The 24113-nt window shown below is 37.7% G+C and overlaps 1 protein-coding gene across 4 annotated transcripts in view; it reads right to left on the minus strand.

Annotated features, from left to right (window-relative positions):
- EXOC6 (exocyst complex component 6) overlaps positions 1-24113 on the minus strand; it is a 163467-nt gene that overhangs the window by 2270 nt on the left and 137084 nt on the right. For 3 of the 4 annotated variants that reach the window (XM_042459267.1, XM_042459268.1, XM_042459269.1), the window contains 2 exons: positions 2392-2504; positions 1022-1033 (listed from right to left, as the gene is read on the minus strand). In XM_042459267.1, coding sequence (XP_042315201.1) covers positions 1022-1033; positions 2392-2504 — 125 coding nt within the window. The remainder of the gene's footprint in view (positions 1-1021; positions 1034-2391; positions 2505-24113) is intronic. The other variant, XM_042459266.1, reaches the window with a different exon arrangement.

Below are 24113 nucleotides of genomic sequence, written 5' to 3' on the forward strand. Positions count from 1 at the left end.
GAAGGGCCTACAATATAAATAGGATAAATAAATATATAAATATAATATATATAGAATAAAAGGAGCCCAGGGTCGAGTGAAATAGTTATAGACCAGAATGGATCTATCTATCTATGGATAGGAAGGACCTATAATATATATGTAGGATAAATAAATATATAAATGTATATATATAATAAAAGGAGCCCAGGGCTGAGTGAACGAGTTACAGACCAGGATCTATCTATCTATCTATGATTAGGAAGGGCCGAGTGAACTACTTACAGACCTGGATGGATCTATCTATCTATCAATCTATCTGCCTCTCTCTATATATATATGTATGCATGTATGTATGTATTATATAACACACACACACACACATATATATAACATATAAATTCCAAAAGGCAAACCTTGATCTTGTCGTTTTATACAAGGGAGACTATTTGACCATGCCCCTGCCTTTCATGGGACTGGAGACTCCACAGATTTGGGCATCCTAGGCCCCAAACCCCCAGCGGATATCAAGCCCCACTATTTACCATTTTGAAAAGGAGCCCAGGTCTCTACTTTCGGTTTGAGTTTTGAGCCTGCTTTCCTCCCAAGGCATCCCGACCCATTCCTCATTTCTGGAGGAAAACCCTGCGATGATGATCTCGGAGGCAAAACAGCCCAGAGAGATGAAGGGCTTAGAAATCCCTTGCTCCAAAAGCTTTGCCTGGAAATGAGGGGGAATCCCAGGCTGCCACCAGAAACAAAGGCATCTTCCATCCCAAGAGAGAAATGCCATAAATTGGGGACCCACATCCAAGGAAATCGGAATTTCTTTCTCTGTCTGGATTTCTGTAAATTGTTGGCGGAGGGGGGGAACCATTTGGATCTAATTGCGGTCCAAATATAAGAAAACGTTCTAATTTTATGCAGCCACCCAAAGCCCTTTTTCAGTCCTTTTGCAGGAGATGCCAGAGCCAGACCCCCAAATGGATCAAAATTCAGAATGTAAAGGAAAAGCCCCCAAAAGCCATAGAGACATACATACCCTCGGTGGACTCTGGAGAAGTCACAGGTCCATTTTGGGGGGAGAAAACAAAACAAAACAAAAAAGGAGCGAAAGTTAGAAGCTAGACATGTCAAATAGTTAGATTATACATTATATACAGTACAAATATTTATAATTCTTGCGGGGGGGGGCGTCTGCTTGCATTTCGATCTCTCCACATCTTAATGCGACTCTGGAGTGTGACTCCTTTTTGGTATTTGTTGGAGGTCTCCCATCTAAAGACTAACCTGGTCCTGAGCATGCTTAGCACCCAAGATCACAGGTAATCTAGTGCCTTTAGGATATTGGAGCTATTCAAACTGGATATATCTATATCTATATCTATATCTATATCTATATCTATATCTATATCTATTTGTGTTAAGGTGGTTTTTATATAGGGTCTTTGTATCTGTTCTAGACATGTTTTTAAACTTTTGTATTCTCTTCTGTTGTTTTATACTTTTTTAGCGAATAATTTTAATTTTTTTAAATTATTGTAAAAATCCTTTTCACCGATTTTTTTTTTATCTGTGAGGCGCCTTGGCATCCCTTTCTGGGAGAAAAAGACAGTCAATAAAACAAACAAACAAACAAATAAACAAATAAATAAATAAAATTTCCCATCGAGTTATCTCCCTGGTTTAACTTTTGTGTATTTTATGTCATTTTATTCTGTCTCTAGCCAGTTGATTCTAAATTTAATATTTAAATTCCACCGATTTCGGGGATTATAGCCTAAAATAATAACATATGGGATTCTATAAGGACTGACTCCTCTGTCTTCCTCCCTTTTTAAAGGCTTATGCTCCCAGAGTCGCCTTTGAGGATAAGAGTCCGGCTTCAGAGGCATCTCTTCCTAAAGAAGCTCTAACGTCAATCTCCTTTTAGGAGCAGGACTAACTCAAGGCACTTACGTCCGTTCTAGAGTTATAAGCAGAAAAGCAATATTGGGAAATTATGAAAGTGCACTTTAGTTACACCGCAAGTGTCATTTTTGTTGTTCTTGTTTGACGGAAGTAGGATTGGTTACTCTCAGCATTAAATTTTAAAAACCGACGCAATACAATGCTTGGTGCAAATCGTTTTGTGAATTCGCAAATGTCCTCCATTCCTGAGCAGGACGGATTTAATATTTCTATGAGCGCCTGTAGTAGCTTTCCTTGGATGACCATTTCCCCCGTTTTGAGCAGGACGGAGAAGCATGGATTTAATTTTTCTTATAAGCATGGATTTAATTTCCCTGTGACTCTGTGTGTGTGTGTGTGTGTGTGTGTGTGTGTGTGTGTGTGTGTGTGTGTGTGTGTGTGTGTGTGTGTGTGTGTGTGTGTGTGTGTGTGTGTGTGTGTGTGTGTGTGTAGGGGACTCACTTCTCCAGAAGGGCCAGGGCGGTGCTGGGGTTGACCCGCAGGTACTTGGAGCCAGGCTGCCCGTAGTCGGCCAGGTAAGTCGACCAGTCCCACACCATGAAGAGGTCCAGGAGCTGGGGGAAAGAAAGAAAGAAAGAAAGAGGGGGGAGATGATGGTGAGAAAGTGAGTCAAGGGGGAGATTTAGGGGTCTCAGCCCCTCCCAGCCCCCAAAAGAACATGAAAAAGAAACCCTTTGCGCTCCTTCCCCATCCTTCCTCTTCCCAAGCCCAGAAAAAGGATCCAGTGCCATTTGGAAGAAAGAGAGGGCTAGGGCAGGGCAACACAAACAGACCTTAATGACTGCAGAGAACAAAATGAAATTAAAGCCTCTTCCCAATTCCTTTGGGACACGTTTTCGGTGTCTGGGTCGGAAGAAGGAAGACTGGATGTCATTTGAAAAAGAAAAGGAAACAAGGAAAGGGTGACCAGAGGACCTCCTTTTCCAGGACATGTCCTACATTTCAACCTTCTGCCCAGGAGGACAGAGGAATACAAACAGATGTTTGCAAGAGAAAAATGTTAAGTGTATTCTGAATTACTTGGAGGGAAGATGAAAGAAAGGCTGGATCGCGTTGAAAAAGAAAGAGAGTCAGAGAGCGAGAGCGCTAGACGAAGTCTTAAAATATATATCGGGAAGAAGTCTTCCAGTATATATCTGTCTTACAATAGATGATAGATAGATAGATAGATAGATAGATAGATAGATAGATAGATAGATAGATAGATAGATACACACACACACAAATACATACATACATATCAGCAGAAAGACAGGGAAGGGTCAGAAAGAAATCATAACAGTGTATATATATATATATATATATATCGGGAAGATGTCTTCCAATATATATCTGTCTTCTCATATATACACACACACACACACACACACAGAGAGAGAGAGAGAGAGAGAGAGAGGAATACAAACAGACGTTTCCAGTAGAAAGATAGGGAAGAGTATATTGTAAGACTTCTTCCAGACCCTTCCCTATCTTTCTGCTGGAAACGTCTGTTTGTATTCCACTGTATGCATTTATATGCGTGTGTGTACGTGTCTTACAATGTGTGTGTATACAGAGAGACAGGGATTTCCCCACTGTCTTACAATACTTATATGTATACGTATTAGTGTGTGTGTGTGTGTGTGTGTATGTATAGGGAGAGAGAATTTCCTCACTATCTTACAATATATGTGTGTGTGTGTGCCTGTGTGTGTGTCTTCCAATATGTGTGTATGTAGAGAAAGAGACGATGGGATTTCCCCCCTGTTTTACAATCTATCCATCTATCCATCCACATCTCTGGTAAGAGAGTAGTGGGAAAGCCCAGGTCCCTTTTGGAGGTGTTGCCAGAGCCACTTTCTGGGGCTCCTTCTTCTTCTTCCTCCTCCTCCTCTCCCTCCGGAGCTGGAATTGCTGCTGCTGCTGCTGCTGCCGTGAGACCTGGCCCTTAATCTCTTAAAAGCCGGTGTGAGTTTTGGGAGGGAGAAGGGAGGGCATCGCCTCCGAAGGGAGCCCTAATCCCCTCTAAGCCACTTAAACCCGACTTCCGATCCCTGCTCCTCCGCATCATTGTCCCAAGCGCTTTAGGAGCGGATCCGATTCCCTCCTCCTCCTCCAAGAAGAAGAAGAGCCCGAAAGGGTTTTGTTTTGACTCCTTCTTGCAAAAGCCCCAGGAAAAGGATCGGAGGAGCTCTATTTGCGGTTTCCTCTCTGCCTTCACCTGACACTCCGGAGTTGTTTTTAAAAAAGGATGGAGGCAAAAGGCCAAGAAGGGAGGGGTGGAATCTCACACCTAGCATGCATCCACATTGCAGGGATAATCCAGTTTGACACCACTTCCCAGCTCCAGGCTCCGGGGAATTGTCGTTTGTTGTGGCACCAGAGCTCTCGGACAGAGCTCCAAATCCCCCTGCAGACACCGCTTTCACATGGTTCATTCAGTGCGATGGATTTCTGGGGATTATAGTTTTGTGGGATATTTAGCCTTCCCTGTCAGAGACAGCAAGGTATCAAGTCCCAGGATTCCACAGCAGGGAGCCAGGAGAGTTAAAGCGGTGTCCAAGTGCTTAGCCCCACTGCCTCCCTCCCAGACACTAAGCAAAGCCCTTACCTCCAGGATCTCAAAAACTGGTTGAGCTGCAGGTAAGATTAGGCTTAGTTTTCAAGATGGGGAGCAATGAGGAGGAGGAGTCTCCTTTGCTCTATGCTTTTCATCATCATTATTGTATCTCATGGATGGGGTTTTCTAAAAGAAATGTTGTGCCTTGATCTTTTTTTACTGCTTTTGTGCAAAGCCTATCATCCTCAGAGCTCTTGCAGGCCATGGCACAGAGAGGCCATAAAGGCCATATGCATTTTATATATTATAAAATGTATATAAACTGGCCCTCACTGAGTTTTCACAGTCAATTTACATTCTTCCCTTAGTTACCTTCTTCAGGAATCTTGTTAGGAGAACAAGTTTTTAAAATCTGCATCACAGTCCAGTTTAAGGAAGGCTTCAAGACAAGAAAGGACATAGCTTTTTGTGGGTTTTGGGGGCTATGTGGCCATGTTCCAGAAGAGTTTATTCCTGATGTTTCACTGGCATTTGTGGCTGGCATCTTCAGAGAAGGCTGGCATGGAAAAGAGTGGGGTATACAGTATAAACTGTGTGACTGTAGATTGGGAGGAGTGATTTACATGTTAATCTGTGTATCGCCATTCAGCAACAGAGCAATACAATATATATATATACATACACACCCCACTCTTTTCCATGCCAGCCTTCTCTGAAGATGCCAGCCACAGATGCTGGTGAAACCTCAGGAATAAACTCTTCTAGAACATGGCCACATAGCCCGAAAAAACCCACCAAAAGCTATGGACGCCGGCTATGAAAGCTTTCAACTTCACACAAGAAAAGACCTTCAACTCTCACATTCTGCCTGGGCTAATTCAAATGTACCCATCCCATGGCATGCCCATGCTTTCCCAGCATTAAAGGATGTCCCTAGCACTGAAGATGTTTCAAACGGCTATGGTCAAAGGCATCTTGGGGAAGAAGATTCCTCCTAGATATTGCTGGGGAGGAAAGTAGAAGAGCACCTTGGAGGTCTGGGCAGAAAAGAAAAACATTTTAACCAACTCAACTAATTAGTACCTTCCTTCCATTAAGTTTTTAACTAGGTTGGACTGATGACTGAAGACAAAAGCCTGAGCCATGGCTGGCAAACTCTGAAACTCTACGCCCCAACAAACGCTTTTGTTGGATTTGTTACATTTACTCTGAGCTGATAAACCTGGATTAACACTCAGGTCCTGTTTCTGTACCTATAGCCACCAATGCATGGTACTCTGACATCAGAGTGACTCTATATACAAGTGTATTTTAATGGTTTTACAGTATTATATTTTAACTCTTGGTTGTTATGTGTTTTCTTTTTTAATTGTGTTTCGTATTTTAACATGTTGTACCCTGCCTCAAGTCAAGAAATACATAAATTCCAAAAAGCAAACCTTGATTTTGTCATTTTATATAAGGGGCACCATTTTACTATCCCACTGTGTATAATGGGGCACACAACAATCTCAGTACAACGGTGCCACGGAACGAATTAATTTCGTAACCCGAGGCACCACTATATATAGAACAGAAGTAGGAAAAGTTCAAGGGACATAATTTAAGTAAGGTACCCAGGGATTTTGCTTTCAGGCAAGAGTATCCTGTACTCTTTGTTGTAGAAAAGGTGGTCCCTGCCTTTGTTAGAACCTTACTATATGAACCTAAAGAACAGTAATGATATGAGCAGGATCTGTTTGTATTGAATAGCCCCATAAACATAATGTGGGAGCAGGCATTTCGTTCAGCCTATGCTGCTCCTCAGCTCTATGCCCTGTGGGTTTTGAAAAGAGTATGACATACTAATTTGGAAGTGACTTATTTGGAGATTAATAATGTGCTTAACTTCCAGGTAGTTTTTAAAATGGAAAGGCATTCTCTCATTTAAGCCAAAGAGGAAAGAAAAACACACAAACAGAAAACACAACAAACCTACTGATACAGGTCAGCAAGGGAAATGGGATTTTTTTTTACCAGAAAAGCAAGATTGGAATAATTAATCTTGCTTAAAATGCACTTTTTGACCCACTATTTTTTATCAAAAACAGGGAAAGAAAAGTTTTAAAAAGGAAAAGAAATGAAAAGCTGGCTTGATCTTGTTGAGTTTCTCTGAATATGCCCAAGAATCTATCAATGGTAACTTCTTTATTTCACTCCAATACTGAGCCTATACAAATGCCACTGCAAATTCTCAACAATAAGAACTACTGTATAAATTGGTGATGCAGACTTGACTAGCATTTTACTCTTGATATTAAATTTTAATGTCAATTTAAAATATATTTTCCAAGGAGACCTCTCATAGAGGGCTTTCAAACTATGGAATTGCCTCAAGGTGGTGGAGGTGGGGGAAGATACAAGTAGCTCTCACTCAAGCAATCTGTGGCATCCTACTGCTAAATCTCCTAATACAAGAACCAATGCCATTTCAGTATAAAGAGATTTAAAGGAACCCCACAGCTGGTTAGATACCGAGAAAAGAAATTTCTAGCATAAGCTTTCCAGTCCACTTCATCAGATGCATCTCAACTGATCAATTTCAGTAGTATGTATTTAAAGTAAATTTGGAAAGGTACAAGTACTGTAATTCTCAAACAAACATCCTGTCTGTGGCATCCAGTTCCTAAGCATCCTAATACAATAATCAGTCTCATTTCAGTTGCATTTATTTAAAGTAAGCTTTTTTTGGGGGGGGGCACTTCAAACCTCCTATTTTGCAGTTATTCTGATTATATCAATGAACTTCAAACTGGGCATGCTACTTAAACAATGTATATTTTGCCTATAGACAATTAGTTTAGCTCCCAGCATAGATAAAAACATATAAATCTTGGTGTCACCTTACAGGAGGTTAAAGAGTAATAGCCATCAGCGTTGCAATCCAACAACACTTATTAGAATCATGCTCCATTAAAAATCACTATGATTTACATTAAAAACATTTATCTCCCTATATACCACTCCTGTGGAACCAACATTTTTGTTCTTGTAATCTTTTTCAGGCACTACAGACTACACTTCAACTACTAATCCTGATCCAAGCAGAACAGAGCAAAACAAAGTGTTATCATTGAAAAAAAAACCCTCTCAGGTTTGAGGGGGGTTTCTATCTTTGCCATCCTTCAGATGGATCAAATATTCTTGTACCCCAAACAATCCTCACTCCCACCCTTTAAAGTGTTTCATGACCTGGTTCTGTACAGTTCTACCGTGACAGACACTGACCCCAGTCAATGTTTCTTGAAGGATTATGTTAGTACAGTACTGAACTTCAGGTTTTTCATGACCTGGAAAATCATACATAACTTGACAGATTTCTGACAGTTCCGGCATTTTTAATGGCTCTTAGTTTCACATTCAAAGATGATTGACAGTACCATCCCATGCACATTTACTCAGAAACAAAGTTTAACAAAGCAACCTGTGTACACTAGGCTAACTTGTATTTGCTTATTTGCACAATTTATTCTGTGTGCCCTAGTTATGGAAAAGAGCAAGGAGCTGAAGTTTTCCCGCCAGCCATTGAAATGCTAGCTTCCTACATACTTAAAAAATGCATGTAGGGAACTAAAAATTTGCTTTGAGAAAAAAGAAAGGAACAAAGATCTAAGGATGAGATATACACGCACTGGTTAGTCTTAAAGGTAATGCCATATTTTCCCCCTGCCTTCCTCCTTTTTATACATGTACCACTGTGTTCCAAGTATTTTATAAAACATGTGTCAGCACCGCAAGCTTGAGGAAGCTGCTCTGAGTCCAAGTTTTGGGGAAAGGATATAAATATAATAATAATAATAATAATAATAATAATAATAATAATAATAATAATAATAATAGAAAGAAGACTACAATTCTAAGAATCCCACCAGACAGCATAGGATTCTGGGGGTTATAATCCCAAAAGTAACTTTTTTGGTATATGCCAGATCAGCTCCAGCCGGCCTGAGGAGTGCAAAGAGCACATGGAGAGGCAAAAGGCAGTGTTATCATCGCAAGCTGCTGAATGGCTACACAGGAGTCTCATTAAGTCTAGAAAGTTTCTTTTGCTGAGAGCCACAGAAGCCAGCTTTACATGCGACTGAGAAACTAACGCGTACAAGCAAATTACATAAGCCGCCCAATTATAAACCTCCCTCTCCCCTCCTGAGGGCAGGTTCAGGGGTTATGTTGGGACAGCTCTCTGCTGAAGATGGAGGAGATAGAACTGTTGAGCGGCAGGGGCAGCCCAACTGCTGCGCTGTGCCATTAGACTTTTGCTTTGTCTCACTTACAGCTGCAGTTATGAGTTTGGCACACTGTGATGTGTAATGGACTTTGACAGCATATATACTGTATGCAGTGGGTGGGAGAAGTCGCTCTAGTTTGTAAGTCTTTGGTCAGTCATATCACCTGCACATGATCTGGCATTTTGCAGAGATATGGTCAACACCAAGTAATTTGCAGGGCAGGAGGGAAGGACTGCTGTTTTGAGAAGCACCTTAAGTCAGGAAACACATGAAAGCCTTTTCTAATACTGTAGCTCATTTTGCACAAATACACTGCAACACTCCAAGAGGCAATGGATGTATTGGTCTTTGCAGCTTCTCCCAAAGACAGAGACAGTTGATTAAGTTTGTCATTATTAACATGGATATTTTCATGCCTTCTTCTTGTGCTAAAAGGCAGCTGGCTCTTTCAGTTATTTCCTCTGGTAGGAACAATACAAAACAAAAGAGGGGACAAAAAGAAAAACAGAATAAATTGAAGTGCAGAAGAATAAAGAAAGTGCCAGTATGGTGTACTGGTTTGAATATTGGACTACGTGATTTGAAGGCACACAACAAACAAAAGAAGAAGAGGCAATCAACAGGCATTAACAATTAATTCACAACCTTAAATCCACTGGTTAAATCAATAAGTTAAGCCACATTAAAAAATATCACAGGGGGAAAAGTATAATTTGCTTTGCACTGTTTACATATAATTTTTTAACTTACACTCCCTGAAATGCAGATCAGTATTGGTAAAAGGTTCTGATTTCTGAATATTTATTTATGACTTATTTTAATATATAGGCTTGAATATGCCTACTGTTCAGTTATATCTTCCAGTTTAAGGAATATTCCAGCAGTAGGCATATTAAAAAGCCTGCATATCAAAATGTGTCATTAATGAGTAGTTCTGAGAAATGAAATGGACAAACACCTAGAATTACAATTATTTAAAATCAGAAGGTATGTGTTCACAGTTTAGAAAATGAAAGTGGATTACTATCATTTGTTGTCAGGAGAGTTGGGAAAAGATACCTTTTTAAAAAAAAGCCATCCAGTACTGATTTCAATAAGAGGCTGTTATGCCCATTTATATGGTGATAGATGCTCAGCATGAACTGACAGACATTCAACTCATTTCTTTCCTTAGCTGAAGCTTAATACACAATTATTTCTCATTTAATTTATTGTTCAACAGACAAGTGTTCACTGCACTGAAATTATAAACGATGCTAATAAAAGTCCTGGACTATGCCAATAAAAGTATTGGAGGGGTGTATATAAAAACAAGTCACAATTCATTAAATTCAAATAATTAATTACTTGGGAATAATAAATTAATTGTTTGATTAATTTAATAAAAATATTATACAGAAGCTATGTAATACATCTAAAAAAATTATGCTCTTGAATATGCAAATCAAGAGGGGTCAAATAATTTCTGTTGTATTTACTTTCTAGACTTCTTTCCGCCAATGCTAGTAAAAACTGATAATCTTTTAGAAGATAAGAAAAACATCCCAAAATAGGATTGCTTTTTTTTAAAGGCACCAAAATGTAATAGAAATATATTCTATTTAGATAAGCTTCAATTAGATGAGATACTAGAAATTTACATACCGATTTGCTTATGACAGAGCTTTCTTGTTAATTCTATCTATCTATCTATCTATCTATCTATCTATCTATCTCAGACTGGTGGGCAAGAACAATGAAAAAGAAGTGTGTGAGAGGGGTTTTTAATGTATATTACGGGTATAATATATGCACGTGTATTTTTACTGGCCATATGGATGCACTATATGAAGATACAGTATTATCACATATTCATAATATACATATTATCATGTACTAAGGTATACATGATGTAATGGCTGTAAACTTTTCTGATTTGCCTCAAGACACCATTCTGACTCATAACTGAACAGAAATAACAAAGTACACATCTTTGTTGCCACTGAAACAGAAGTGAGACATAATCCTAGGAGGCTAAAATCCTGTAATTAAATATGTAGGTGGAACAAGAAAAGACTTTGTGGGCAAGTCTAATCAGAAAGCAGTTATGTCTGCCAAAAATGTATATATCAACTTACAACTGTTTACAAGGATGCCTTTTCTGTAATAGCTTGCCAAAGTGCAGGACACACAAGGCTAGCTGGCACTAATACAAAGCATGAAGTAATCAAAGCTGAATTTCTCTGAAGGGATGCAAGCTTTTGCTTATATTGTTCTCACATGTGAAAAATTTCACAGCCTTCCTTTACGCTGTGAGAGATTACTAGAAGTTCTTTTTTACATTAAGACAATGGTTTTTGAATAAAAGCTTATTTTTAATAAAATAAAATGTTTCCTTCTTTAAAAATTGAAAATACTGATTTTGCCTAAAATGCAGTGAAAAGGACCAAAAAGTACTGGGTTTTTTTAAATCTTACTGAATAATAAATAATTTTGTGACAGATGACTTTTTTGAGAAAAAGAAATTCTGAGAACATTGTTTAGGCTTCTGTTTTCCTGTTCTGACACTTTTTTTCACACAAGGCAGGGAAATTGTTAGTTTAGGATTAATATGGAAACCTAGAGCGCTTAGTTTTCCAATAAAGCAAATATCTGCTAGCAAAATATAATTCACACTAAAGGTAGCATACGCAACATATATGCTGAACTGGATAGAGATAAAATCAGTAATGCTTTAATCCCACTGAACAGCTAGAATACTAGTTAACAGCACTAACAACTTTACATGAGATAGAGCCTGCTGCATTTATATTTTACCTCCCAAATTCATGTTATTCACTATTATATTTCAGGCAAGGCAGTGCAAAACAAATTTAAGACAACACTCTTTTTTTTGCTGAATATTTTAAAGAGAAAAAGTAATGTGTCGGGGATGTTTATAGATGCATCTTGTACTGAGACTGGGTCTGAACTAAATCACCTCTTAATTAATGTACAATTAAATATAACGTCTAACTCTTTTTCTGTGAATGGATATTAGATTTTGATCTATGTTGATACATCTCACTCATAACCACAAGATGTATACAGTATATAGTACCCTAACAAAATGGGAAACTGTGGAACGGGAGAAGATAAACATGAGGTTAAATATTATTATAGTGTTTACATAAATTATTGATGTTTTACAGTTTTATTTCACCTTTCCACTAAAAATAGTTCTCAAGGCAAGCTAGTAACAGTTCAGAAAAATACAGATATAACTATTCCATGTTTATACTTCAAAAGAGGCTAAAAAGAAAAGGCGTTTTTAGTAATACATGCTAATCAGGGCAGCCCTTTCTCTCTCTGTGCCCACTTCTCTCACACACTCACATGAAGCTCCTACAAACCACAACACATCATTATATAATATCATTTCCATAGAACATTCTGTCCCAAGAACATGCCTGGGTTACTGAGGAAGGCCATGCTGACATTTTAAGCAGGCAAGGGCTTTCCTCTTCTTTTTACTATAAGAAAACAGAGAGACCCTCCAATTTTGTCCCCCAAATTCGTACAATCTACTTATAAAATGCAAAATTTGAAGTATGTTTTTGCTCTCCTCTCCTCCCTCTGAAACCATGCATACTTTGTCCCAGCTCTAATTCCAGGGCATCCATTCCCATCAAACAGCACTTTGCTCAAGAATACTACAGATTTCTATAAGGTAATGACTCTGGAGACCAGTGTTTGATTCCCCAGTCAGCAAGTAACATGCTCAGCCTCAGAGGAAGGCAATGGCAAACCTCCTCTGAACAAATCTTGCCAAGAAGACCTCATGATAGGTTTGCCATAGGGTCGCCATAAGTCGGAAATGACTTGAAGTCATCCAATACACACATAACGGAAACCAAAAAGTCCATTTGCTGTAAGATGTTGAAAGTGGCAGATACAGAACATACTGCAGAGTATAAATGTGGTGAGATAGGGGAGAAAAACAATGCTAGCTATGCTTTCAGGTGCTATCCAAATCCTGACTGTGTTCAGACAGATTCTGGAAGTGCCAGCTGAGAGCAGCAAGCCCCGTCATTTCTGATCAGAGATACTGGCAATTCCAGTATTTCTGATCCAGTATCCAGTATGTAAAGCCTCTGCCAGGCCAGATTCAAACCTACCACAGGCCAGATTTAGCCTGTAGGCCAGAGGTCTCTCCTCTTGCTGCCTGAGCAAAATAATGGGCTGGAACTACACTGTACCACAGATAAACATTTCCTGATCACTCTCTTTCTTCTGTTACTGCAGCCTTCATAAATGAAATAAGGAAAATGTTTTCTCTTTGATAACGTTGCTCTCCAAAACTTTGTTTTAGGGTTTTGGATCAGAAGACAACTAGATGGACTGTGCTTCTGATGCTCTGGGAACAGAGTAATTTAGAAGCCCCTTGATTATTCACAAGCAGCACATACAGAGGCAAATAATTTTGTGAAACGAATTTATTACCTGCATTTTTAAGCAACTTTCATTTGGGCATTTGGTCTATCTATCATGCACAAATTCACAGGGTTGACATTGTCTTAAGATGACTGGTCCTAGCCTCCCTAGCAGCAGCTGCTTTTATTTTAAAATCAGGCTGCATCCACACTGCAGAAATAATCCAGTGTGACACCACTTTAACTGCCATGGCTCAATGCTATGGAATTCTGGGAAATGTAGTTTGTTGTGGCATGAGAGCTCTCTGACATAGAAGGCTAAATGACTCACAAAACTATGATTCCAAGAATTCCACACCACTGAGCCATGGCAGTTAAACTGGTATCAAACTGGGTTATTTCTGCAGTGTGGATGCAACCGACAGAGACAGTTCTTGAATTAAACAAGCTGGGATTTTATCTGGGAAGGAGAAGGGGGTTTCTACTCTAGCAGGAGGGAAATTTGTTGCACAAGCTCTGGGGAAGCCTCACTTTGGATAGAATGGATACTGGACAGTTGGAAGTATTTTCTGTAGTACCCACATCTCTTTTCACCAACAATGCCACCATATCTGAACCATTATGGAGCCTTTTTTTAAATGTGGGAGCAGTGGTTTCTGTCAAAACCTGTCAAAGCTCCTTTGCCTCACACACCTTGAGGTATCTCTGAAAAGGTAGCATTTGGGATAACAGATTCCTGAAACCCCCAAAACCCATGGTCATGGCTTAAGTGTTTTAATAAGAGGATTTATTTTATCACAGATAGTTGAATATATCCCGCAAGCAAAAGGCGGGGAGACTCAGAACATAAATGTGACTGAATTGTTCCTACTGACTGTGGAATAAGTTTTATATTTTTCAGTTGGTAGACTGTTTTTTCTCTTTTTGTGCAATCTGGTACATGTGCAAACTGTGTCATTTGTAATTGTTTTTAACAATTAATACAACAGCTTTAATACTATTAGTTACACCTAAATGAATACTACTGTTAAAGGGTGGTGCATACATTTATAAAACATAAAGAAACTGTATAATTTTGCATTTTAAAACTTAAATATTACTCTTTTTAAACACAAGCTTAACATTTAAATAAAATTCTCAATGTTTTCTTGGATGCATTAATTAAAAAAAACTTACTATCTCTTATTTCAAACAGATAATCCTATCTGATAATCTGATTTTCCCTTTTTGTTGATAATTTTAAATACAATTTGTAATAAAATTCTGGTCCACATGCTACACGCTATTTAGTTGGGAACAAAAGAAATGCTGTTGCATACACTGTAGAATGCATAAATAGGGATATCTTTTTCACTGATGTTGTATGCACTTTACAAATTTTAATTGATTATCAAAGTTAGTCAGTAAAGATGAACACAATAAATAATACAAAATGTTAATTATTATTACACATAAACTAGCTGAAACAAATGGTACTGACTTCCCTGTCACATACTTAGGATTGAGATTTTGATTATCTGCTTCTATTTTTAAAAAGTACCATAAATCAACAAATGGATAGCATTAAGATAATATGGTAAGCTTCATCTGCACTTTAAGAAACAGCTCTATTCAAGGCCTAGACATGGTGGGATAGGTCCAAACAAAGATCTTCAGTAATAATCTTCTTTTTAAAGAAATACTTTTGCACATTTCTGACATACGAATGCTTTGGAATCCATCTGTTGTATCACTGCCCAGTAATGAGTTAACTCTTTGCTATTTGAAGCCTGAAAGAGCTAAGTCTGAACCCTTCAGCTACTGCAGTGTCAAAAGAACAAAAGAATATGTGGGAAGACGTTTGTGTGAAGAATTCCTGTAGCTGACCCCTGAGTTACGCCTCAGTATCTGAACCTAATTCACATCTCCAAATACACCACTCAGCAATTTGGCTACCAGATGAAAAGGACATTTGTTGCTTGCTTTGAATAACCTCTGTGGCTTAGGATTTTTCCTTCCTCACATGAGATTCTTTTAGGTTCAGTATGAGAAGAGAAGCTGTGAGATTGACATCTGATTTGGGCAGTTTATTAGCTATTATTTTCACAGAGACTGGGTCCCATAGTTAACTATTACTCATACACAGGTAATCTTGTACTGAATGCTGATTATAATGTATAAAGAAACATATTGCAGTGCATTTCATACCAGCACAGCGCAGTGTGTATAAACTGTTACAATACAATAGAGTTTTATTGGCTTTGCTCTTTCAGGTATATTGAAGCACCTGAATATAGAAAAGCCAAGCGGATTCTCATATGGATGTTCTCTAGAGAAAGATAGCCCCCTCAAAACAAATCATCAGGGGGGAAAATGTCCACGTAGTAAAACACATGCACTGGGCTTACTAACAATCAAATGTGAAAACAACCAAAAGAATAAGAAAATGCTGAATGTGCCTAGAATTGGTGAAACATACACAAAGCCTACAAAGCTGAAAGTGAGAATTGCACTACTTCCTTTTTTTAATGAGTGAAAGCTCACATCCAGAAAAGAGAGGTTATTTTTCCCCAACCAAGTTGAATATTTATTATTATTTACAGAGTTCCCCTCAAACTGAAGATGGTACAGTATGTTAAAACAGTTTTGCCATTAACCTATAATCACCCAGATATCTCTAGACCTGCTTGGATGTGTAATTACCTTTTGTCAAATACAACTTGCCTGATAAACATGTCAGAACACTTGCTGCTTCCACAGGTAAATGCTGTCTTTCCACAGCCTCGGGGCATAATTAATATGGGGGGGGGGGGCTGGAAAGGCTGTTATAAAAACACACAGAAGCTGATTCACTGAGGCAGGAGTTCACAGCATGCAACCTGCCAAGGCCTATTCTGTGGCCTGCCATGCTTGCCTGAGCACTTATTGAGTTCCAGCCTGCTGTGACAGGGCAACGGTGGCCAGCTCTGAAGGACAACATTTGAATGTGGGTTTCCACATGAACTTCAGAAAGGAACGGGGCTAAGGGCACAATCATAACAAACTCTGGATGATAATATTAGCACTCCTGCTGCAGAAGGAAAGCACGCTGGTGTTTACATGGTCAAGTGGAAGACAATCTAAGAGGCCAGCACTCCAAGATACATACACTGGCTCCACTGGTTTATCTGGTGGGGAAATCTCAGCCATTTTTTTAAAAAGGTGGGTCAAAATAGTCCATAACCATGCACTGAAATTATATGAAAATGAATCCTCTTAATACTTTAGCCACATTTTCATAATCATAATTTAGGTCATTGAGCAATGCAACCCTGCAACGTTGTACTTGGAAGTGAAGTCTCGCTAAATTTAAGAGGATATACTCCCAGCTAGGTTGGAAAAGGATTGAAGGCCAAAGTCTTTTAAGGGACAACTAAGTGAACATGAAACATGTAGAGGGGAGACAGACTGGTCCGAAGCACGCTTATTTGGAAACATGTTCCACTGAAACAAATGGGCATGCAAACATGCAAAAGTAGTTTTAAGATAAACATGTTGTTCTCTCTTTAGTAGGTAATTGGGATTCATCAGAGTTCAGAAGATTTTGGCCTCAGCCCAACAAAGAGTGTAAAGTTTAGCCCAGCACTATGGGGAGTGCCAAAAGAAATCCCCACCTGACCTCTGGATAACCCAAACAGAAGATTAGCCCTTTTCCAAGCAAAGTAAGTTGTCACACTGTTAGGCCAATTGCTTCTATTGACATTTTGCATAAACATCTTACACAGAGTGATCAGAAAGGACTGTTATGCCATTAAAGTTTCAACTCCCCCCCCCCCTTTCCTTCTTCATTCTTTCTTTCTCTTTTCTTTTTTAATACCTAAGCTTTCTAGAATAAAGGCCTTTCTGAATTAGGGATAACAAAAGGGTCAAAAGGTCACAAACATTCTTTCAAGTAGGTACAAATCTAGAAAGTTTAAATTCATTGGAAAGTGCAAATTAGAACTTTTTTTAGTACCAAACTCTGCACATACCCTAGATAGCTGAAAGAACCTATCAATTCGGCTTACTCTAACTTCAATGACATGAATACTTGTGTCAAAAACTTTAGGTTACCGTAGACTGCATTTTTATTATTTATTTTAAAATATTCAAAGCCATTCAAATTCTCCACTTTTTTAAAACCAAAAGCCAAATTGGTTTGACTTGATGAACAGCTAAATTGTTACTGTTCTAAATCCTCAGGAAACATTGCCCTATAAATAAAAATAAAACCAACAGAGACTTTAAAAACAAAAAAGCCTAATCCCTATCACACAGCATGCATAGCGTGTTGTGTACTGCACACAAATTATTTTATAATCTTGTTAGTTTTATTTTGGCTTTGATCAGAGATGGAAACAATCTCTTTTTAATAGTATGAAAGCCTCCTGCTGGGAACTTCAGATTACAGCTAATTGCTAATTTCTTTGAAATTCAGATATAATGGATTGTGACCTTTTTAATTAAAAAACCAAAAAGGCTGGGCAACTCTTCCCACCAAAGTAACCTCTGCTAAATGTACTGCATTGTGAACTAAGTTCATGATGGGACTCCAGGTCTTTTACATGTAAAAGGCAGTATTTTGTCACAATAAGTATGGAGAGAATCCCTGTTTTGATTAAGTTAATTTCTATTTCCAATAAAAAAAAAATCAGGATGTTACTGACAGAATGCAACAGAGAACAAATTTAAGATTAGCTCTATCTCAAACACTATTGTTGACAAGTGTGTTCAAGTTGTTTCCAAATCCATCACAGGATTTCCTTGGCAAGATTTGTTCAGAGGGGTTTTACTTTTGCCTTCCTCTGAGGTGCAGAGTGCATGACTTGCCCAAGGCCACCCACCCAGTGGGCTCCCATGGCTGAGCAGGGATTCAAACTCTGGTCTCCAAAGTTGTAGTCCAATACTAAAACCACAACATCATGCTTGCTCTCATCTTAAACACTGCACAACCTAAACAAAACTAAAATTTTTGTCAATTGAAGGAGGAAAAAACCTTAAGACTGTAACTAAAGTTATTTTCTGCATTCTTTACTCTTCTGAGTCGGAGAACCAAATGAGTTTGTGCATTAAGGATTTTTGCATATATTCATCTGTTGATAGTGGTTGATTTTTCCTTCTTTTACCACTTCATAATTTTGCTGTTCTGGATTGTCCGTTGACCTCTGGAAGGTGCAGAAGTTGTCATTGAAGGGGAAGCTGAGAAAGAATCCTGTGCCAAAGCCATTAAAACTGGCCAAATGGTCTCTGCTCTAAATCTAATCATCTATGCAAGAGAAGGCCTTCTTGGATGTGGTGCCCTAGTTATGGAATGAGTGGGAGGATAACAGTCAATTATTTCAACCTGGCACCAAATATCTGGCTGTTCAGCAAAATATAAGGGACTTTGTGACCATAACTTGGTTCTACTTACTGGACTGTGAGATTTTATTGTGATTTAGGACCTTATGATTATATTTTGAGTTATTTAAAATTATTTTTAAAATTGTTTACTCTCTTATCACATCCTATGTGAGATCATTTTAATTTAGGCAGTGCTACGATATTTTAATAAATGAATGAACACTACATATTGCACTGAGAAGCAGATTCTAGCCCATAGTCATGAATAATATGCCTTGCCATTTCAGTCATTCAGTATCATTTTATGTTAGTCAATTCAGAAACATTGCAAAACCACAGCTGTTTCATCAGATAGTAAATTTGCCTCTGGAGCAATCTCAGCACTCTAGTTATAAGGATTAATTCATCTGTTATAACGATGCATTTTGCTGTAAAGGGAAATGTGGAGAACAAATCCAGTCAAGCAAACAGGATTTAAACTAAAACAAAAACATCTCTTGTACCTTACGTCTAAGACCGCCCCCCCCCCGAAATACTGTATATAGTAATGTATAAGTCTAGAAATTTTAGTCAAAAATTGACCTAAAAAGCATAAATCGACTTATCCATAGGTCAATGTAAGTACTGTTCATTAACTCATTTAAAAAGGAACCATCCCCTGCTGAATGGCAAGAGTGTGATCTGTTCTGGAAACACTGACCCTCCTCTATCTTTTCATCCATCCAGATTTTACTGTTAGCAACAACAGTTATGCCCACTGGAATTTTGTAAGTTCTTTAGCACCATTTTCCTTTTCTCTGTCCTTTACATCCTTTGTTAGATACTCCTGTTTTATTCTCGACATATCCATGGATTATATCAAAATCTGTAAGTTTGGTCTCAAAATCTGCCCTTGATTTATACATGAAGTCAACCTATAGAGTACATACAGTACATTTTGACTCAAGATTTTATCATCTGAGGACAATACTATGTCTGCATAATGAAAAACATGTTACCCTCTATAAAGCTGTCCTCATGTAGCAATGAGGAGCTGTTCCCTTCAGGCTACAGATTCTGCACAGAATGTCACTCTTTTGCCTTCAACTGAATCTGTGAGTTGGTCCACATACAGTGCTTAAACACCTTTATTTGTTTCCTGAGAACAATCGTCATGCAGCCCTTTGATCCTATGGTTTTCATAGGTTTTCTTAGGCAAGAATACTCAAAGGTGGTTTCACCAGATCCTTCCTCTGAAATACAGCCTATATCATCTGGCATATAAAGTTTGTACATGATGGCATATATATGGTGAGGTGGGGGGTGAGGCAATACCTCACAATAAACATGAGCAAACCAGAAAAATACCTCGGCCAAACACCAATTTATAGAATTATACTCCTAATCTAGGATCACAGGGAAGGTATGTATGTGTAATAGTTTGAACACTGGACTATGACTCTGGAGACCAGGGCTTGACTCCCCACTCAGCCATGGAAACCCACTGGGTGACCCTAGGTGAGTCACATACTCTCAGCCCCAGAAAAACCCATGATAGGCTTGTTTTAGGATTGCCATAAATTGGAAACAATGTATGAACACATAACAACAACTGTCCATTTCCTTTATATTTCACCAAGGAACTACATTTATGTGGAAGATTTAGAAATGGTTAATTGTAAAAGTTTATTTTTAATTAATCAAAAGAAAACCATACTTTAAAAAGTGTTTTTACTTCATAGGCTTGATAACTCCTGCAATGATCGTTAGCATGTGGAAAATAACCTAACTTTGTGGACTGCTTCTCCATGCCATCCAGAGAATGGCATAGTCACTGGGTAAAAGAGTTGTATCATCTCACAGAAGCTTGCCATCACAATCCATAATATTTGTGTGCAAGAACACAAAATCACTACTGCAAATAGATATATTACACCCTTCACAATTAGTGGAGCACATATTACTGTGATCTAAATATCAAGAAAAAAATTCAAAAAAGAATACTACCTTGAGGAATGATATCTGACCACTATAAAACTAAGTCTGAAATGAACTTGACTATCCATTATTAGAAAATGATCAATGGCTCAGAGGAGTGTGGTGAAGACAAAGAGATTCTGACTTGTATTTAAGGTTGCAATCTTATCCCATTACCTTGGCGTGAGCCCCACTCAGCCTAATGAGATTTACTTCTCAGATGTCATGCATTGGACTGTACTTTCATTCCACCATTTTTCAGATGCAAAAATCTTACCCTAATTATTTCTTTCTCTTTCCCTTTCCCTCTCTCTCTGTCTCTTTCCAACTACAGGTAATTTATAATTCTGACAAATTGTACCTAACACAAAACATACCTAAAGTTTATTCACTACTATGAAGAGAATAAACTGACATTTATTATAACAACTCTATGATTCTATGATTCTAAATGTACAGTATTTTATCAGACCTTGTAGCTTCATTAGCAAAGTCTTAAACTGAACTCTTCACGGGGCATTTATCTGTAAATATAAGACCAAGACAATTATACTAGCATGAATGTCTTGGTTAATAGACTGTGATAAAGTTGGGTAGTGGGGGAGGGAGCTATTTAGATACTGCAGTCAAGCATTAAGTCTGAACCTAATTCAACGATACCAATATTTTTCTTCGAAGATAGCGACATCTGTTTCAAATCGACATTACTAAGTGAAGATATTAGCTGTCATTATAATGGGGATATAATCTCTCACACATTTGTAAGTGTATATAAATATGTAAACTCAGGGGTTATGACAGCTGAACCACAGGGAATTGTTTAGTGCTGAAGAAGTCAAAAGTTATTTGGGTTCTTATTAATCCTTCTCAACCTAAATTGCCCCAAAGAGCAGAATGCTTTCTTTAAATTTGGGCCTTGAGGAAAATTCTGAGAAATGTCTGGTCTTGTTATGTTCATGGAGTAAACCCCAAATACTGCTAATTTCTTAAGACTTCAAAATGAATTGACAACAATATGTGTGTGCAGAAGGGGTAAGGGGGGGGGGAGAGGAATGCTCCAACTGTGCTCTGATAGAATAACCAGAAAGTAATTGGATGTTACGACGTTTGCTAAGTCTGCATTAAAAATGCAATTAATTTTTAGTTACTGAAGTAACTAATAAGGATTTGCATTTCTGAAGAAAGCCCCTAGAACAGAAAGGGGTTGGTAAGATTAAGTAAGGCAGACACTACTTATGCTATTGCAATCCTGAAAACAGACACAAAGAAATGTTGTTTAATTGTAGTGTCCCCTTTCTTTTCATCATTAAAGAATAAGCTGAAGCAGTGGCGAAAGAACTGTCTTTTTGAGTTTTCAGCTTGAAAGGGAACCGTCTGGCAGACACACAGTCTGCAAAGGGCAAGGGTTCTGGCCAAGTTGTTCCTGTGTAGCCTGTTAGCCTGTACACAAAGTCCTTTTAGACAAAGTGACAAACAACGTTAGAGGTAAACGGTGGATTAGACATAGTGCATCATGCAGTTTTTAGGTCATTTGCTATTTTCCAAAACTTGAGGCACAGTGTTCACAGAGCACATGAACAAGCACATTTTTGTCTTGGCTCAGTAGAAGTGTTCCAATACTACGTGACAATTGTTTGGCAGGTGGAGGAAAACACTACTGCAAGTATTTACTAAGTCACATCGCTGAATTAATTTTTGTAAGAAACATAATTGAATTTATGCTGTTACACTGAAAAATGTTTTGTCCAATTTATCAAAATTGGGCTTAGATTGGTTCTATTATTATTATTATTATTATTATTATTATTATTATTATTATTATTACATGAAGTATAATCATTTACACATCTGCTTAGAAGTAATAACATTGGGCCTTATCCCCAGGAAGGACTGAACTCTTAAATGCCTACAAATTCAAGCTTCCAACTTTCCTCTTCAAATATTGTCTGCAGATAACTTGTCTAAGATATATATATGTATGTATATGTATATGTATATGAGAGACACTGATAGCTCACTGGAACTTACTTCCAAGTGGATGTGCTCAGGATTGTACTATCAGAAGGGACATGATTTTTTTCACTATATTATTTTAATATTTTTAAATTGTTTTAAGAATAACAATGTCATCTATCTTATAAAAATATGGCTAGAAGTACATACCTCTCCATAGTAAGACAATTATGCCTAAATCCAGTTTTCAGTCCCAACTATAGTAAATTCATTGAACTAACATAATTTACAAAACTGTTAACTTACCAAACTTCCATAAGGTCTGTTCTAATTTATACTAATAACTGGACTCAGGACTTTAAAGAAACACAACGAAATTCCTTTTTAAAAATATTCACATTTATTTAGTCTATTACCAGTTTAGTAATACAAAAAAAAAATAAATAAATAAATAAAAAAAAAAAAACCACACACACACACACACAAAAAAAACAATCCTACCACTAACCAATAGGCAACAAGCAGTAGCTAATTATAGTTATTTATGTAACAACCAGATAATAGGGACTTGAATTATAAAGAATATAATTCTTTATAATTCTGACAATATACTTGTATAAACATCCTGCTGGACTGAATTCACCTTCTCTTTCAAGAGTTGAAAGAGAAGGAAGGATTTAATATTTTACTCATATTTAGTAAATCCTAAATAACCATCTCTCTCTTATTTTCCTATCATGATTATTACCTCCTTCTTGCCAGGATTATACCTGGTAGTCTTTCTTCTGGACCACATCTGCCAAAAAAAAGATGCTATCTGCTTGTTCACAGAATATACAGAATGCTTCAAGTATAAGATGTGACAGGATGCATCTCTTTCGAACAGCAAACAAAAAATTAACAGGAATTGTCCACCACCATTTTTGGGGACAAACAGAACAAATGAAGATCACATCTAGAATCATTTTCACCAATGTATCCTGGTGAACATCACCTGATTGCAAGCTATTTAGTGTATAATTCTAATGGCTATGAGTTTTAATTGACTTCTGCCACTCTAACATAAAATAAGAAATAACTATTATCTTAGTTTTAACACAGCAAAGGTCTTTTAGGGCTGACGGCCAAGTGGGATGGACCTTTCATGTGCTGTGTTGTGTGTGTGCATGTATTCTTTTTAGTGATTTGTTTTCAACTGTTTTTAATTGATTTGTTAGTTTAATCATATTTTTAATATTTTTGTATGATGTAAATTTTGTAGCTGTAGCTGTTTAAACTGTTTAAACTTTTGCAAATTGTCTTGAGTCCCAGACTAGGAGAAATGTGAGATATAAATGATTATCATCATCTGCATATTACACCCTCCCCAAATCTAAAATAGTGATTTAATGCATACAGGTTAACGGCTTGTTTTAATTTTAGGCATATTCTTCAGAAATGGGTTGATGTGTAAGGTCACAACAGTATCTTGGCACTTAAGCTTTTAGACTGTTAGCATCAATTACTATGGCCCTTGCTGTCACTGTGACAAAAATAGAAATTCTTTGCTCTTATGGAAGTGAGAACATAGTAATTCAAGCACGCTGTGACTTGTGGAAGGAACACATGCACACTTTATAACCCACATTTACTTAAACAACAATTCCTGGCAAGTCATCCTTCTTTAAATCCTTGTGTTCCTTAACACCATATTATCCTAACCCTCTATTGATGGAC

This window comes from Sceloporus undulatus, chromosome 3 (genome assembly GCF_019175285.1).
Source record: "Sceloporus undulatus isolate JIND9_A2432 ecotype Alabama chromosome 3, SceUnd_v1.1, whole genome shotgun sequence".
Classification (NCBI taxonomy): Eukaryota; Metazoa; Chordata; class Lepidosauria; order Squamata; family Phrynosomatidae; genus Sceloporus; species Sceloporus undulatus.